Below are 19,239 nucleotides of genomic sequence, written 5' to 3' on the forward strand. Positions count from 1 at the left end.
TATTTTCACCAAAAATATACAAATCAATAATACATTACCTTTGACGTGTATTTCAAACGAACACGTGTCGACCTCTTGATCCGAGCCGTCTGTTGCGTTGTACTTAGCGATATACATCCCTATATCGAAATCCATGCCGTTCCCGGTATCAAACATCGATCCGCTGTGGTATAAACTGAATTCGCTATCATTTCGATTTATGACGGGCACAATAGTAACCGGATCAGGTAAGTTGTCGGATACTGAAGGTTCGTGCCAAGTCACGAGTGCAGTCGCTTTGCCAGGATCCGTAATGACGGTTACACTCATTGGACAGTATTCAAACAGTGGAGGTTCGTCCTCTACATAAATGGTAAAATGACACATAGGAAAAATCAGTATGCAGTCCCTTTCTAATTTTCACTTCATTTGATATCTGCAAAATGTGCCACCAAATTAGAATTGATTAGTAATGATAATGATATGACACTCTAAAAATGACAGGCTAATTTAGCACTTAATATCCTCTTACAGTGACTGCACTTTGAGTGCTGATTTACTAGTTCAAATTTCAATGACTAAATCAGCACTCAAAGTCACTATACAAGGACATTAGGTGCTAAATTAGCACTTCATTTTTGTATGAATATTTACATGAATGAGGTGCTTGTTATGTTTTGCTTTTAAGCACCTTATATTGCAATTATTATGTATTAGAAGACCAGAATTACTACCAGTGACAAGTGTTGTACTACAAGCAGGTGGAATTCAACGGAGAATCAGAGGAAAGTCAATGTTGTAAGTGCAGATTGGAAATATAGTCGTCACTACAATGGTTACAGTAGCTAGTCTAAAGAATGAGGGCATTTTAGGGCTTCATTTCCTAGTCAAAATTAATGATGTATTAGGCTGCCAAAGAAAGAATTGAGGACCAACTATGGCATAATTCCATACCTAAATAGTAACAGAGAATCATTCTGCAGGAGGATAGTACCGGGAAAAGATTATTAGATTTCCCAAGGACACGAGATGGTATTAGCAGATACAGTTACAGGCAGAAAAGTCTCACTAGGTGGTAGACTAGTAGAACCACCTGCAAATCCCACAGTACTAATCAAGAAAGGACTCATCGTCGCCAGATCTGTTGTGAAGGCAGATGAAGATGTACTACCTGTTCGGGTGTTCAACCCAACAAAGGAACAAAGGATCATAAAGGCAGGTAGTGCCATTGCTTCGTTGTTAGGGCTTGAAGGAATGAGCATCGAAATGTGCAACCTTGCCGAGCCAACTGAGACAAATACCAACAAAGAAATGCCAGAACATTTGAAGGACCTCTTTGTTCGCAGTACTGACGAAGTGCCAGCCCAATGCCATGACTTGATAAAAGAACTGCTCGTTGAGAATGCACATATTTTCTCTACAGGACCGTCGGATCTCGGAAAGACCAGTTTTGTCCAACATGGCATAGATACTGGTACTGTGAAACCAATACGTCAAGACTAGAGGAAATATCCCATGACACAGAGGAAAGAAATAGACGAGCAAGTAAGGAACCTACTAGCTCAGGGCCTGATTGAGCTAGTGACCAGCCCATGGGCATCCAACATCTTACTAGTCAAAAAGAAAGATGGCAGCCAAAGATTGTGTGTTGACTACCGTCAACTCAATGTGGAGACGATGAAAGATGCCTACCTGCTGCCTAAAATGGACGATATTCAGGAACAGGTACAATTGGTTGAAACCATCACTGACCAGAGCTAACAGCAGATCGCTGACTAGCATGAAGAAGACAAAGATATACATCCTATCTACTCGCTGCCAAGAAACTTGGCAGCAAACCTAGTCAAGATGAAACATGCACGTTTTCCATAGCTTCTAGACGTCTATCGAATATTGGGATGCTTTAGAGCTGACGGAATATTCTACATGCCGTCCATGGGTACGGTCGTGGGAGCTTGACTACAGAGAAACCCATACCTATGGTCAAGAAAGTTTAACTACAGGAATCAGATGCCTATGGTCGAGAGAGCTTAACTACACGAGCTAGATGCATATGCATATGGGTGAGCTGTTGAAGCTGACAACAAAGAGTGTAGCCGTCTGGAGGTTGCCTGGTGGTGGTACTGACAGGATCAAGGCGTGTGCAAGTGTCAACTGCGGCAGTATATATCTCTGCCGAACGGATCCGCGACTAAAAGCTTGGAAATCGACGTGGCGAAACACCCGCCGGCTGCAGGCATTCTGACAAGAGTGAGATGCCGGCGGGCCGAACCAACCATCCCGCCGCCGATTCCGTCACAAGGTGTTGTGTATGTACCCGCGAGTTGATAAAACGGTGGCCATCAGCAATGTTAAAAATTATCATGGGTTTCCGGGATCTCCGCCCCAGACTAGTGGCGGCACCAATGGGAAGCACAGGAGGCATTTGCCCCCTGTCAGTTGGCCCCAACCCCAACATTTTGAGAAATAGAAAAAAAATGTATAGTCAAGCTGTAAAAAGCTCCAAAACAGCTTTTTTCTTCCTTAAATTTAAAAAAATTATCATTCATTCACTGTTAGCTCCCAATAATTTTTGTCAGTATCATAATTCTCTCAGGTCATTTTACAAAATACAGAACGTTGGCCGCGCGCTATACATGCTCACAGTAACGGTTGACTGAGATTGGTAAATTATCTGCTCAAATTGGGCTTAAAAATCCAATGTTCAAGTCTATATGCTTCTCGCGATCAGAGTTTTGATTATTCGTTTTAGCGAGATACGCATCCTGCGTAAAAAAGGATTCAGCTCGCGCTACGTAGTAAATAAGATCCTTTTACCTTGACAAGTATCGTTTCCTTCGTGTACGCTGTATCCCAAGGCACACTTCCCCTGAGGACATGCTCCTGTTGTTTTATCACATGATGCATCATCCATGCAATAACATTTATCAATACATTGAGGTCCATAGTAACCGGCTGCACAGATATCAGGAACTGAGAAAATACAAGTGGGACAAAGACACAATTAATTAGACATTGTAAATGTAGCAATTATAATTTACAACCAAGGATATTAAGCGTGCTCTTACCATATTAGATGAATTCACACAAGTCTTTCGAGTTTTTCAAGCAAGCATTTTCTTTTAAACAAGGGAAATCGTAGACTCTGTCATTTGCATGTCACTATTTTGTGAAAAAATAATTAGTGAAAGTTTAAAATTTCATTACTCTCTTATTTTACTTCCGATTTTGGTGACATTTTTAGCAAAACGCTTTTGTAATTATTATTTTGGCAATTTGATAAGTGTTTAAGAATTGGATTTGGATGCAGATCCAAGACCGCTGTTACGTAGTAGTCTTGGAGCGCCCCCTAGACCATTCTCGGGCGGGTTTCTAATCCGGTGTAAACGCACAAACCTACCCGATAACCCATCTGAGCAAACCTATCTCGGTCCACTTCGCGATTATTATAATAATAATAATAATAATAATAAACATTTTCTTCATACAGCGATTTCCCATATCGGCTAAAAGCGTTTTACAGCTATTATTACGCGATATTTCGTGTTTTGCTTATTGCATTTCACTAAATTGATGGGTCACATGACCGAACACTTCGTAAATTAGGAGGATGTATAGAAATGTACGCAAAACGTGATGCGAATCGTGATTACGTAAGTTAATGTTGCAAGTATTTAAAGAGTAGTGTTGTTTAGTCAGAAGAAAATAACGCACCACCTATTACCAAAAAAACATACACACATCAATGCAAATTTACAACACACAATTCTATGCTGTGTTGTTGTTTATTTTTTTAATTTTATTTTTGGGGGAAGGGGAAATTAGTTTTTTAAAACGTGTTTAAAACATATTTGGAAAAAAACCCAGTGTTTAAACATACCAATCCTCTTTGCATGTTGTGGATACAGATGCCTAGAGTTTAAATGCGCAGAACCGTACACATGCATAATGTATACTGTTCTGTTCAGAACAAAACAGTTTTCTCTCAAAATAGCTAAAATTATAGACTCACTTTGACAATTGTTCCCCGACCAACCAGGCTGGCATCCACCTGTGGTACATATTCCACTAAAAGGGTCACACGATGACTCATCTGCACAGTGACATGTCTGTGAGCATCCTACGCCATATGTACCAACTAGACAATCTGAGAGAGGGGGTAATTGTTATTCTTAATACAAAAAAATGTATATATATATTTTGTTTGCCATCCCATCCTGGCCCTCTTCTCTCTCTCTCTCTCTCTCACTTTCTCTATTTATTTTTTTCTTTCTCTTCCCTTTCTCCTCCCAATCATATTCCTCCTCCTCCATATTCGTGTCTTTCTTCTTCTCCTACTTATACTACTGCTCCTTCTCCTACTTCTACTACTGCTCCTTCTCCTTTGTCGCCTGTACTCTTACTTAAGTCCAACCATGCCTGTAGAACTATTCCCCTTCAACAATAAAACAGAATGGACTAAATACTCCACCGCCATTTGATTTGTATCTGATGTTATAGCGCCAGCTGCGTCAGTTATGCGGCATCACGTTTGTCCGACTCTTCTGTTGATTACGGTTAATAAAAGTATTGATCCTAACTACAAAGTTGCTTCCGAGTCCTTATTTATTGTCGCACACTATCAGTTCAAGTAATCGCCTGTGGAAAGCGAAGGCATGGTTCAGACGGAAATGATACCGTCATGTATACTGTTGTACTATCGTTAAATGTACAAAACAGGAGACTCATATTACTTTTATAGTTTGAAATGCTAAATTCCAGCTTTTTGTCAGGATGAAAGCACTATGCAAGCAGTAATAAAAGTGAAAGTCACATGTCTAAACTGCTACTTTGCACGTATTGCAAAATATACCTTTCTAACTAGAACAACTGAACAAGATTGACGGACACCGTTCACCACAAGACTTACCACTATCACATGAAAGGCCTTGGGAACCAACATCACATGAACATCCATAAGGATCAGGCAGACAAAACAAAAAGCCACGACATTGAGTTGGCGAGTTACGATATGAGCAATAAGATTCGCAGTTTATTCCAAAGTTATTTCCTCCATCATCCCTGCAAACTGAAGAAAAATTTGAAATGTAAATGTTAATAGCAATAATAATAATCCTAAGATTTGTAGGGCTCTAGATACTGGTGTTTCAAAGCGCACAGGTTGGCGGATTATAATAATATACAGTCAACTAATTAGAAAAGAAAAAAGAAAAAGAAAACAAGTTAAATCATAGACCGAAATGAGACTGCTGAAAACATTGACGTGCTTGGAGGTTCACCGAGTAATGGCGAACTGTGTGGAGTCGTTCGTGTGGTCGGGAATCTCACTACGACTTTGGACCTTAGTAGAGCTCTCCGTGTGGATGAAAACGACATAATAGATAACTTCCCCAAACCCTGCACTAATGGAGAAACTAGCATGGCAACTCATTAAGATTGAGATTTATTACATGATTCATTCCTAAACATGCTAAATGTGTACTTCTAATATCTGGGAGTCTGTGTTGTATACTAAGACCTAAACACTATTCAATATATGTAAGCTTTATGAAAGCGTGCCACATATACATGAAGTACAAACAAATCGTTTCTTTTTAAATTCAATTCAATTCCTTCCATTTTAACCAATCATAAACGTGACCTGCCACCCCAAAAACCAACATTAAGTCGGCCCGAATGAATACTGAGATTTTTTTGAGCTTAGAAGTTCATTTCCTAAGCTTTAAAATGATATATATGTTTAAAATTAACCAACAATAACCAGTAATTGATTGAATGCAGAGGTATTCAGCAAGAGCTTATAACATAAGGAGAAAACAAGGATTGAAGTTTGGGTTCTCTCAAGCATGAGATGTGCATACTGTGTAATCTAAGTGAAACTTCCAAGCAGTCTGACAAAATATTAGTGTGTATGAAGCTCTTGTATCTTATCTTTTATTCAATGTCATGACTTCAATTTTTTTTACACTATCTTTTTCAGATAAGCTGTTTTCTTAATTTTGGGTTTTTGGAGACAAAATTTTTACTTTGGCGTTTGACAAAAAACCTTACCTGGCGACTTATTTGTTGTTTTGGGGAGGTAGGTCACAAATTTTCATGTACATGTAGACTGTTTCATAGTTGGTTGATATGCCAGATAAGGAATAATAATAATAATAAAAATGATGATGATGATGGATGATGATGATGGTAATGATGATGATGATGATAGTGAATCATAATTACAGTAATGATAGAAACAAGAGTTTTACGGGGCAATAGCATAATATACCCGCCTGCCACGCGGAAAGTGGAGTTATTGGTCAAAGAAGAAGAGCGGAAGGTGGCGATTTTATCTTTGACCTTTTGAACCCCAAAATCAATCAATGTAAGTATCACACACACAATTGTGTGAGCCCATGTTAAGTTAAACTGAAGCTATCGCGTTTACAAGGAGCTGAGAAATGTAGGATGAAAATATGTTACTGTGACCTTAATCTTTGATCTATTGATCTTAAAATCAATAGGCTTTCTGGGATCCATGATAGTTTATCATACACACTAAATTATATGAGCATAGGTTAGGTTAAACTGAATTTATCGCGTTTAAAAAGAGGTCAAAGACGGACGGACAGACAGACGGACACCGAGCGTAATACCATAATACGTCCCGTAAGGCGGGCGTATAAAAATAGATGTCCGTATATTTTTTTTTATAAATGCTCACTTTCTAAACAATTCTTTCCTTTGAAATTGTTTGGGCAGATGCAAAGACCAGATTTATCATCACAGACACCACCGTTGTAGCAGTTATCACAGACACCATAGCATTTAGGTGGACCCCACTTGCCGGCAGGACATTCTAATGGCAGACAGAGACAAAAAGAAAGGACAAAATAAATAAAGCATTAGCAGAGGCCATGGAAAAGAAAAGACTTAACCGAATAAAGTACTATGTGTTTTGACAAAATTATGCATACTATGGGGTGTTAGTTAAAAATCATTTAAAATAAAAAGTGTAGCTTTTGATTGTCTAAGCACAATAACCTGTGGGTTGAATTGACCCTTCTCAACAAATTTGTGTCTACACCACAGCGCAATTTGACTGCTCCGCTTGCTGACTTCCTATTGTCAAGTCTTACATATCGCATGTTTTGAGACTAATACCATGGTCACATTTGTTCTATACGGCGGCCGTACGGCGAGTCGAAAACAGCCGTTTAAACATTTTTTTTTGTCCAACTACATAAAGGTGATTTGAATCGAAATTGATAAAACGGCCGCCGTAGAGCAATTGTGAACAAAGTATAAATTTGAGACACTGGTACCAAAATTATGCAATATTTGAAGAGTTTGGTCGCAAAATAGGTTATGTCCGCTTTAGACCATTCCGACAAATATCATGTTCTTTATTCTCACTTCTTGCAATATTTTTTATGAGAAACTAAATTGTCATGATGTACATGCATTACCCTATCATGTGTACATAACATTGGGTATAAAAGAAATGTCTTCAGTTTATTTCTATATTTTTATTAAAAAATATCATTGCGGACCTTATCCCTTTTGCACGCAAACTGAAATGAATCCAATCTCTTTGATGAAAAAGTAATCTTTCTTTGCCACTGTTATTAATGTTTTAATGTTAATTTCAAATTGTCCTTTGGATCATCAGAGCGATTAAGGACATATAGGTTTCGAGACACAAAACAATAAAATGTTTGAAAATTAAACCTATTAAAACCCATTTGACAATTGAGTTCTTCAAAAGAGTTTGGTGGCAAAATGGGTTAGGTCTAATCCCCCCAATTTTGTTTTTTTTATTTCTCCCATCGATTGCAATATTTTTATGTGAAACTAGATTTTCAAGATACCGTACCGTGAGAACATAAAATTGGGTATAAATTAAATCTACCTGTCTTCATATTTTTCTGGGCGCTATGGCGTGCGCCTTCAATCCAAGCTATGTGTGGAGGTACAAATTGGTGCAGAGGTTCGAGCCTTGGTCACGTCTTTCGGATGGTGACGTTAAAGGTCGGTCCCAGACGTTAATAATCATATCTGATTGATATACGTCTGACAAAACTCAAATACACACACACACATATTTTCTTAATATTTTTTCCAAAAAAAATCTTTGTGGACCTAACCCTTATTGAAAAAAAGTGATTTTCTTGGCTATTTTTGCTATTTTTTTAAAATGAAAATGTCAACTGTTCTTGGGTATCATCTAATAGATCTACTAAGAAGCTGTATAGTGATACAAACAAAAAATCAAATTTGATGAAAAATGGACCTTACCCTTTTGCAACTGAGCTCTTTATTTTCAGATAAAGAAATTCTATGAAACGTGCTTTAAAATGTACAACGCTAATTACTTTTCGTGTACGTACAAAGTCTTTACAAATTTATATTAAACCAATAATCCTAAACGTATGATTATTTTTTTTTACTTTACTGAATTGATAAGAACATAGACAATGAATCAATATGATTGGCAAATAATTGATCCATTTATCTACACGGTGAAACTATTTACTATTGAAAGCACAATACAAAACAATTTTCTCTGTTTATTGAGCTGTAAATGACTTACAATTCCCGTAGCAAAGTTTCTTCTTTAATCGGATTTTTTTTCTTAGTAAAGGAATATTCAGTTTCATATATTGAGAAGGACACCATAAAACGAAAATTCCTATAGATCTCGTTGCTTCCTTGAAAGCCAAAGTTTATTTCGTTAATGAAGATATCTTAAAATAAGTCTAATTAATTAGAAATAAGGAAATGGGGATTACCTCTGCCAAAGTTTATTTCGTTAATGAAGATATCTTAAAATAAGTCTAATTAATTAGAAATAAGGAGATGGGGATTACCTCTGACGATAAGTCTGTAGATTCCTCCTCTGTTTTGATCTCTCTCGCCATCATAGTAGATCTCATAAATCCCTTGGTCTGATATCCGGATTGGGTTTGGGAAGCTGATACTGGACTGTCCCTCAAATTGTGTAAGAACGTCACCACCATCTTTCCTCCATGTGATACTGCCATCAGTATCAGGTGAGTATCGATCAGTCATTGAGATCACTACTCCTGTGTCATCCACACTGACTGTCTTTGTAAACACCCCCTCACTTGGTATGAACTTAGCTGTTAATATGATAAAATAAACGCTCATGAAGATTGAAACATAATTGAACTGGGGCCTGTTGCAGAAAGAGTTGCGTTTAAACGCAAGTCAAAAAAAATCAAACGCAAGTCCCAAATGCGCGCTGTTGATTGGTTGAAAATCAAGTTGCGCATGATTTTTAGAGTTGCGATCGATTGCAACTCTTTCTGCATCGGGCCCCTGGTGTCTAAATCTTATCCTCAATGCACCAATATGCAACTTTTTCTCAAATAAAGTAGTCTTTCCTGCAGTTACTTATTAGATTAATGCAATGACAAGTATTCGAAGTCGGGTTTAACTTTAACTTAGGTTTAAAGTTGGGGTTTGAGTATGGATAGCCAATTGTTGATGCATCACTAGCGGTACAGATATAATATTTGAGCTCATTTGGCTCTCAAATCATTCATAACTGTCTAGGAAGTATAAACAGGTGATTGTCTTCACCATCGATGAATCAGGAAAGAGCAGAGTAAACATAAGAAACATACAACTTAATACAACTTTTGACACTCTTGTCTTCCCATAATTTTATGTAGGAGTTAGACCATGGCCTAAGTTAAAGGGGAAGTTCACCCTGACAAAAAGTTTATTGTAAAAATAGCACAAAAAATAATAAAAAATATTGCCGAAGTTTTGAGAAAAATTCATCAAATAATTAAAAAGTTATTAGAATTTCAATTATTTGATTTGTGACGTCATATGCGAGCAGCATTCCTACAAAGCGAATGGTAAAAAATCAATGAAATGTCATTTTCTCAAAAAAATTGAAAATGGTTTTCACTATACCCTATGTATATCAATAGACAAATCATTTCACACCCGATCACGAATAGAAAACAAATATAAAGTCATCAGGAACCATACAAAATTTGAAATTCATGCATTTTATATTACATAACACATGGGACAGCTGCTCGTTTATGACGTCACAAATCCAAAACTTTGAACTCTAATAACTTTCTTACTCTTTAACGGATTTTCTTGAAACCTTCACCAATATTTTTTACTATTTTTTCTGCTATTTTTACAGCAACGTTTTCTTCAGGGTGAACTTCCCCTTTAAACCTGACATCAAAATACGGGCAAATGCATTTAACGGGGGGGGGGGGGGGGGGGGCAGTAAAAGCGCAGGACCACAGTTGATTATGTATGAAATATTTCAAAAAATTCAAACTGACAGGAATATTATCAAAGCGAATCAAGCATAATGCGTGAGTATGAAAAAGTGAGTGCGTTACACTTACAATCACTGATTTTAATGAGAAAAATGGTAACACACACAATACAAACATAATCCCTACATATTTTGAACGTAAAAGTAAGGTATGTCAATAACAAATTCAGACGTTTAAGCCTATTGCATATGCCGTGTACATTTACGCATGCGAAATGGTTTCGGTTGGAGAGATGGTTTGACCAATGGAATCAATTACCAGTGATCCACCAATAATCCAAATTAAATGCAATATCGATTCGATGGATTGTAATGATCTATATCTAAGCCTTAATGCACTAACTTTTTCCTCACTAAATATTTACTCGATTTGTTTGAAAAACCACTTTCTTATCCATGTCATAATCTATTGTAGGCCCTGCATTTCGAATTTCCAGCTGTCTTAGTAGAGGCTCGCCGCCGGCACGGGGGCATATACGATGATGACCATCAGTCGTACATGCATGAAAGCGGGATTTAATAGCATGGTACGGGTGTCGCATGAAAGAATTATGCACACGAAAATCAGATCTATAGGGCCTGTAACACAAAGCTTAGCAATGATTGTAGAGCAGTTTTCTACGTTTGCTTCTATTGACCATAATGTACAATAAATCTTAAAAACCAAGTGTGTGATTAATCGTTAACTTTTGTGTCAGGGGGCCTTAACTTATGCTACCGGCCCTGAGGTTTGCGAAAGATGGCTATTATATTTTTCCCATCGTGGCTAGGTAGCTTACAGCATGCCGCTATGAAAAGAAGAAGAAAAGATCTTACCATCACTTCTCTGAAAAAATGTAGTGACCCTTGTTACATCTCCACAAGCCGTAGCAGCCTCACAGTAGAAGGGACCAAACCCGTTCGTATGCCAATAATCCCCATAATCAGAGAACCAAACAATCAGTACATGTGCATGTATAGGGACAGGGTGATTTCTGTGTGGTGGTGGTGATATACTCGTTGTTATGGGTGCAGAGCGTCCAAACGACAATGTGGCATCTGCATGTTGTACACTGCGGTAGCATTGGTACCGTACATCATCGGATGTTTCGATTGCTGTATATCCTACGGACAGCACTGTGATACGAACCACCTCACCTGCAAATTGATATGGAGATTAAACATAATTTCAATGCATTTTCACGCTTGAAGCTCCAAGTGTAGAACGCAGTCTTACATTGTATACATGTTCTTTATTTTGGTTTAATTTTTGTGTAACGAGGTGAAATGAATAAAAACATGGTGACATTGAAACAGTCGACTTTAAATGTAAAAGACAGTAGTTGCAGCAAACATTTATTTCACGAGAAAGCCTTTAAACTTAAAGGCCTGGTCACACCGCCCGAGCGTTGTTGGAGCGGTCGTGGAGCGGAGAGAAAAAATCATCACCGCTCGCTACCGTTCACAATTTTCGATTTCGATTTTTTTTATTTTGTTTTCGATTTTTTCCTCAATTGACGGTGAGCGAAATTCGAGCCTCTCTCCCTACCGCTCCACGACCGCTCCGGCAACGCTCGGGCGGTGTGACCGGCCTTTAGGTGAATTTCCATTATATTATTATAGTTCTAGTTCCGGTATTATATTTCCGAAATCATGAAATCATAGATAAAACGGGCAATTCTTGTGATCACTAATATAAAGAACACATATATGGGACAGTGTATTTAATATTATTCGGAAAAATACCCGACAGTTTAATTCGTAATCATTTCGCTTATTTCTCAGCAACTAATACAGATTTTCTTCCAAAGCCATTTGGCACGGTTTTTTTTTGTGTATTAATACATACAAAAACTTGGGTGGTAATTCTATTGGACAACATTTAAACTCGTTTTGAGATCGTTACAACTGATATTTATCTTCAAGAAAGCATTCGATTCGATTGATCACGGTTTTACTTTAATTTGAAGTCCTAGAATCGATAGGCGGAGGTCAAATGTTAATCAAGTGGGTCGAAAACCTTTTATCGAAAAGTTGAGGGATGTGTGCTAAATAATGGCCAATCTAGAGGCAATATCATATATCAAGAGGTATAGGCCATGGGATCCGTTTACTCCGTATCTTTTTCTGATTGCAATCAAAATATTACCATTACGTATTAGAATAAACAAAAAAAGATTACAGGCATGTAGTTCTGAATCCAACCTCTCAATGTATGCCGATGATTTTATATTTTTTTTGTTCATTTGCTTTAAAGCTTGTGTATAGTTTTGGTAAATTCACCAAAATGCACCTATCACTATTCCGATTCATTGCTAGCTAATATGAATGGATATGCCCTATAACAGTTATGATGTGGAGGATATGAAATGAAAATGTGTTTTACAGGATAAATTTTGCGATTTTACATGGAAATTTAACTTGATCGGGTCACCCGATCAAATTAAAATATCTGTGTGTTTTTGTCTTTCAATTAAATCCTATTCCAAATCATGGAATGGGCTGAAACTTTCAAGATATGTTCTTTGTCTGTAACTTTTGGATATCTAATCACTAAATTTATAAGATAAGTGCTTGAATGCCATTTTTTAAATTTAAAACAAGCATCGCCGAGAGAGGGCGCTATATTTCCAAGATTTGAATATTTGAAATTTTCTCAGAGAAGTGCAGTTGGAAAAATATCTAACGGTCTCTGATCTTCAGTAAGACTGTCATATTAGATGATATTCGATTATCAATCACATTATTGACCCTTTACCAAAGCTATACACAGGCTTTAAAGTCTTACTTGAAATATAATACCAGGGCCCGCTGCGGGAGAACAGTCTTCGGAACGGAAGTGGCTACCCTGTGTAAATATGTCGCTATTATTATCATTATTATTATTATTACCATTAATATTAAATATTAAGACAATTTGAAAGTTGTTCCAGCCTGACATTTACCGATAAAAATACACAAATACTAAAAGTTAGCAAGGAAAAAAATTTTAATTGTATCGATGACGTCAACACAGTAGAGATTTAAAAATACCTTGGAAGAGATGTTGGTATGGTGCTAAATACCTCCAAGCTAAAAGCAAAAAAGGATCTGTTATCCACAAAACGGAAATAGAATATGTAGAAACAATGAAATGGTAATGCTGTGGATGTAACGATGTGGTAATGTGGAGCGGTGTGGCCCAGTGGATTAGTCTTCGGACTTTGAAACAGAGGGTCGTGGGTTTGAATCTCAGCCATGGCGTAATTTCCTTCAGCAAGAAACTGATCCACAATGTGCTGCACAGCGCGCCGGAACACTTTCAGTTTTTTTTTTTTTTTTTTTTGGGGGGGGGGCAAAATCCCGAAGGGGGCACAATATTTTTGAAAGCGTGAGATACGGAAGCGATCGAGCGGGAGAGGGTGTGGGACCCCCCCCCCCACGGTAAGAACTTTGTGTAAAAATTGAGTGTAAGCGTTTCTAAGAGCATTCAAAAATAAATTTCTTGAGAATTAAACAGTCTTGGAGTTCTTTTTGCTCCTTCTGTTTCCTCCCTTCTGACCCAGACTGGTATTTCTTCATGATCAGGGTCGCAGTTCCAGCAAATTACGAGCCTTATTGCAAACTCAATTGTTTCAAACCAATGTAATATAGGCCTTTTAAAGACTTTAAGATGACAAACATGACCGTACGCATCCGGGGGCCGCCGATCGAGAGGGTAAAATTCACCAAAAGTGTGCACGAAATCTTTCAATTTTATTCTATAAAATGCAAAAGCTCCCCCATCACCATGGGCGGAAATCCCAGGGGGGGATGCGTCCCCCTACCATTTTGGAAAGGGGGTACATAATATCAAATGTCCCCCTACTATTTGTGCTCTTTTATTATGGAAAAAATACATAATTTAAAATCGAAATTATACACATGTATCCTCGAATTTCGAAATATATATAAACAGATAGTTTTTGTTAAGAACTTGGTTAGGAAAAGAAAAGGCATACCGGCCCAACTATTCTCGAACTCGCATCTAGCCCTATATGCCAGCCAAAGAGTGATGACATTTAATGGCCACTGTCAATTTCATAACTAATAAAAATGACGAAAAAAGAAAATCGCCTCTGGATACTTATAAGTAAGTTTAGTGCATAGACGGTTAGACGAGAATGCTCCATTCCCAGTAAAATCATACCTGTGTTAAGCCAAAACACTTTCCCTTTATTCCAAATTTACTTGGAATATAAGAATATTTTCATTGTTCGCGTACTCAGTATAAAGAATAGTTTTCATGAGTTATGATTAATCCTTCACAGTGAACTTTAACTATGTTTAATCCCCCAAAAATTGTTTTTAAACACTCTATTAACGAGACTTATATTCCATTTTTACACAAAATTCCTGCCGTGGGAAGGGTCATCATATGTAGATCAAGGGGGCGAAGCGGCGGAAGGTGAGGCTAAAAATAAGAAGATAGGACCGGGAAGACAGTTGAATGATGGAAGGGAGGGGAATAATTGGGAAAAAAGAAAGCTTTCAGGTCATAGTATGAAAATAAAAAAATCGCTCGCGCATCGCATAAAATACACAGCCATCTTTTTATTTCAAAACGTGCTTGATTTTTTTTCACTTTTTAGATCGAAATATAACAAATCAAATCATTTATCTAAAGAAAAATCCATCTTTTTCAAATTTGAAGGTTTAGATACTAAAAAATATTAGCTTGCCATTCGGTTTTAGATGTTGTTTGAAGGTTTGCATGGTGGCATGTACAATTGCTGATGTGGTTTACGGTACACCATGTGGAGTGTTATAGAAGCAGTGGATAGAAGAAGAGAAGGAAGTGGATAGGCGAGAAAGTGGAGATTTGAGAATAGAGTATTCTTTCTTGAGAATAGTCCTGAAAAGGACTGTAAACCAGAAGGAATGTTGAGTGAGAACAGCTTGAGTAGTAGAGCTGATGAGGAGATGCTGGCTTGCGTCGGCGAGTAGAGATGATGAGTAGTAGAGAGACTCGACGTTTCGGACAGGTTGACTGTCCGTCTTCAGGAGTGAGTGTTCGCTCGGCGTGCGGCGGTACTTATGGCGTTCGTGCGGACGTGGGGGAAAGCTCTGGGCCGGCGGTCACGGCGGGTTGACGTCGTAGGTGGCGCTCTGTGTGTGGGTCGGCGGTTTTGGCGGGAAACGAGTGGGCGTCGTATGCGGACGTGGTGAGTAGAGGGCGGCGTGAGTTACGGCGGCGTGTGTGTGAGTCGGCGGTGTGTACATCAATGGTGGCGTTCTGTGCGTGTTGGTCGGCGGACTCGTCGGGTGAGCTTCGGCGGGAGTGAGTGGGTGGCCTGGTGTACGGATGAGGTGTTGGTCGTCGGCGGAGGTTGTAGCGAGGTGTCGGTGGCGGTGGTGTGTGTGTCGGCGGAGTTCCTGGTTGAGTTGGTGATGCAATCAGACTGCTGTGTTGGGTAGGAGGGCTCGGTGGAGTGACGGTGGACGGCTGGTTGTTTGTGGATTGGTTAGAAGTTTGATGGTGACGTAGGATTGGGTGCCAGATGCTGTTGATGTGGAGGCCAGGGTCTTGAGGCACAGTGTTGTGTTGATGTATCTCAATGGCTTCCCTGACCCTTCTGGTATTCCAGTGCCGGATGTTGGTGATTAGGTGGCTCCTTTCCCATTCTATGCGGTGATTCTCTTGTTGTGCGTGCTTGACGATGGCGGATCGGTCCCAGTCGCTGCGTCGGTGGTGGGTCTTGTGTTCCTTGAGTCTGGTGTCGAAGTCTCGGCCGGTTTCCCCAATGTAGACTTTACCGCAGTCGCAGGGGATCTTGTAGACGCCTGGTTGTTTGTTGGATGGGTGCTTGTCCTTATGAGAGTGAAGGATGGAGTGTAGTTTTCGAGAGGATTGGTGTCTGACGAGGATGTTGGCAGAGTGAAGGATGCGTTGTAGTCGGTGTGAAGTCTTGCCGATGTAGGGTAGTACTATGGTGGCGACGGGCTTGGTTACGGATGGGTTTTCGGTGCTGTCGGTGCTGGGTTGGTGGCTGGGTGGTTGAGTCTTGATCCTTCTTCTGGGGTAGTGGTTGATGGTGGTGAGTGCATTGGTCACGTGCTTGAGTTCTTGATGTAAGTGTGCCTTGTCGCTGAGTTGGTGGGCTCGTCTGACGAGAGTGTCGGCGACTGATTGGTGGATGGACGGGTGGTGGTGTGAGCGGAAGTTGAGGTAGCGGTCTGTGTGGGTAGGTTTTCGGTACACCTGGTGAGATGGGAATCCAGACGGTGTCTTAGTGATGAGAACGTCTAGAAATGGAATTGAGTTGTCGCGTTGGGTCTCCATGGTGAACTTGATGCTAGGGTGCTGGTTGTTGAGGTGGTTGAGAAACTGGTGAAGGTCGGGTGTGCTGTGCGGCCAGATGACAAAGGTGTCGTCGACGTAGCGGAGCCAGAGTGAAGGAGTGAAGGAGGTCGAGTCTCTCTACTACTCATCATCTCTACTCGCCGACGCAAGCCAGCATCTCCTCATCAGCTCTACTACTCAAGCTGTTCTCACTCAACATTCCTTCTGGTTTACAGTCCTTTTCAGGACTATTCTCAAGAAAGAATACTCTATTCTCAAATCTCCACTTTCTCGCCTATCCACTTCCTTCTCTTCATCTATCCACTGCTTCTATAACACTCCACATGGTGTACCGTAAACCACATCAGCATTCGGTTTTAGTCTGAAATGTATTCATCAAAAGGTTAAACGTTATCACACTGTAATAAGATGGAAAAGGGGCTTATAAAAGGTATGTTTAACAGAGGAATTGTTCGTCAAAAGACGTGAGGCTTACCATGCTTACTATGATAAAAAATAATTGCCCCGTCAGGGCCAAAATATTTTCATTTTTGACAATGGAAATTACAATTTTTAGGCAGAAAAGTGCCTTCATCGTTAACTTTTGTCCTTAAATAATTTATCATTTTTCTACTTTCAGGGGGGCACATGGGGGGGGGGCAAAATCTTGTTTGCCCCCCAAAAAATTTATTTGGGGGGGGGCAAGTGCCCCCCCCCTGCCCCCCCCCCCCCCGCTTCCGGCGCCCTTGGTGCTGCACTCAACCCAGGAGAGGTAAATGGGTACCGGTAGGAAGTAATTCCCTGAAAAGCTGTGTTCGCTATGAACGCCTAGCTCAGCCGGGTAATATAGGAGCGCCTTGAGCACCTAACAAGGTGGATATGTGCACAATATAAATACCCTATATTATTATAATTATTATGATCATTTTCAGTGATCCGTGAATTTGGGAGAAAAACAAGAGTTAGCTTTATAGAGGAATAATTCAGGTGCTAAAATATTTAAATAATCCAAATCGATTCAAATTGTGCATGTGATCACGAGCTGGACATCATTTTAGCTAATTACAGCGGGAAACAGTGTACACTGTAAAAACTGTCAGTTTTAACACAACAGTGGTGTTAAAACTGATACCAATTGGTGTTAATAGAGGATCACACCCTGATGTGTTAAAATAACATCCTAGAGATTGAACATAACACCAAAGAGTGTAAATGCAACAACCATATGCGTTGTAATAACACCTATAGGTGTAAAACTAACACCACCAATTAAACACCGGTGTAAAATAACTGGTGTGGTCTTCTATGTACACCAGTTAACACCACAGTTTTGCTGTGTACGTATGTGAAGTATATTAATATTGTGCCCACGTAATGCGGCAATTGCAGTCTGAATTTTCTTCGAGGCAACAAGTTCCCCCCCCCCCCTCCCAACCAGGTATTTTTGTAACGTTTTATTGGGATAGGAGGACCCAACTTCAGAACACAATTTAGACACACAATAGGAATGTGTGAAGGAGTCGCATTATCATGAGGGTAGTGAGTGTTTATTGTTGGGTGTTACCAAATTGATTTTAGTCCATGTATTGTTTATATAGTGCTTAATGGGCATGCAAAACTTCAGCAAATTATAGTTTATTTTTGAAAATTAGGTCATGAAATTTGCATGTCATCAGTTTGATAGATTTTTAGCTTCCACAAAAATTGTTAGAATTGTTTTTCTCCTAGTTTTTTTTCTTTAGTGTACTTTTGTGACATATTTCCTGTCAAGGAGTATAGAATTGTGTTATTTATCAATTATCATTTCATCTGTTTATATCCTTACTTTCAAACATAATATTACTATAATCTTTGTTTCTACTTTAGAAAGGATATGTACGTCGCTCGCTCTTGCGCTTAATTCGTTCTTTTCATCGGTCGCTATTCTTGTCTCTGCGGCAGCTTGACGAATGTTTTGACTTTTTCTCTATTAATGACAAATAGACAATGTAGGTGTGACTCTACAGAAGAACGATTATCTGAACTTAAATTCATATTTAAACACACATACTAACAACTGAATCCAAGCTGGCTTCCAAAAAGGAGTCTGAAATGGCTGCTGATACTTATAAAGAAAAAGGCTCCATCATATTGTAAAAAAATTGTATTCGAATTTATTCATACGATGAGATGCAAATTCAATACAGCGTATCCCACCAATATGTGCTGATGACAATTACATGAGTACAGTTTGAAAATTACCAATTACAATGTATTTATTCTTTTTGTTGTTAAAAAGCATTTTCTTTAAATAGCTGGTTTAAATTACATGCGATATGGTCAATTGAACACAGAGATACGAACTTTTCTTCAGATTTCATTGGAAAATATCCTAATACAACTTTTGCATTAAGTAGTTTGTGTAGATAGGTTCAGCTGATTTATCTATTTCAGGGGAGCAAATTAATATTCTTATTTTGTTTTGATTTTACTTCACTGTGAGACACGCTGTATTAATCAATAATAAATGAATTACTCACCGCAAGATACCGGAGATAAAGATTGGGCAATAAAGACGGCGACAAGTATCAACTTTGACCAAACACATCTCTCCATATCTGAAGATCAGAATCAATGCTTCCCTGCATATGAAAGAAAGACAATATGTAATTATGCAATCAGA

General features: G+C 38.9%; 1 protein-coding gene across 1 annotated transcript in view; it reads right to left on the reverse strand.

Annotated features, from left to right (window-relative positions):
• LOC121417720 overlaps positions 1 to 16,577 on the reverse strand; it is a 33,906-nt gene extending 17,329 nt beyond the window's left edge. The window contains exons 1-8 of the mRNA XM_041611454.1: positions 15,485 to 16,577; positions 11,114 to 11,434; positions 8,832 to 9,104; positions 6,686 to 6,820; positions 4,889 to 5,047; positions 3,992 to 4,126; positions 2,797 to 2,952; positions 39 to 341 (exon numbers count right to left, since the gene is read on the reverse strand). Of these exons, the coding sequence (XP_041467388.1) occupies positions 39 to 341; positions 2,797 to 2,952; positions 3,992 to 4,126; positions 4,889 to 5,047; positions 6,686 to 6,820; positions 8,832 to 9,104; positions 11,114 to 11,434; positions 15,485 to 16,577 (2,575 nt within the window). The remainder of the gene's footprint in view (positions 1 to 38; positions 342 to 2,796; positions 2,953 to 3,991; positions 4,127 to 4,888; positions 5,048 to 6,685; positions 6,821 to 8,831; positions 9,105 to 11,113; positions 11,435 to 15,484) is intronic.
• Positions 16,578 to 19,239: the final 2,662 nt, after the last annotated feature.

The sequence above is a fragment of the Lytechinus variegatus genome, chromosome 6, assembly GCF_018143015.1.
Source record: "Lytechinus variegatus isolate NC3 chromosome 6, Lvar_3.0, whole genome shotgun sequence".
Lineage (NCBI taxonomy): Eukaryota > Metazoa > Echinodermata > Echinoidea > Temnopleuroida > Toxopneustidae > Lytechinus > Lytechinus variegatus.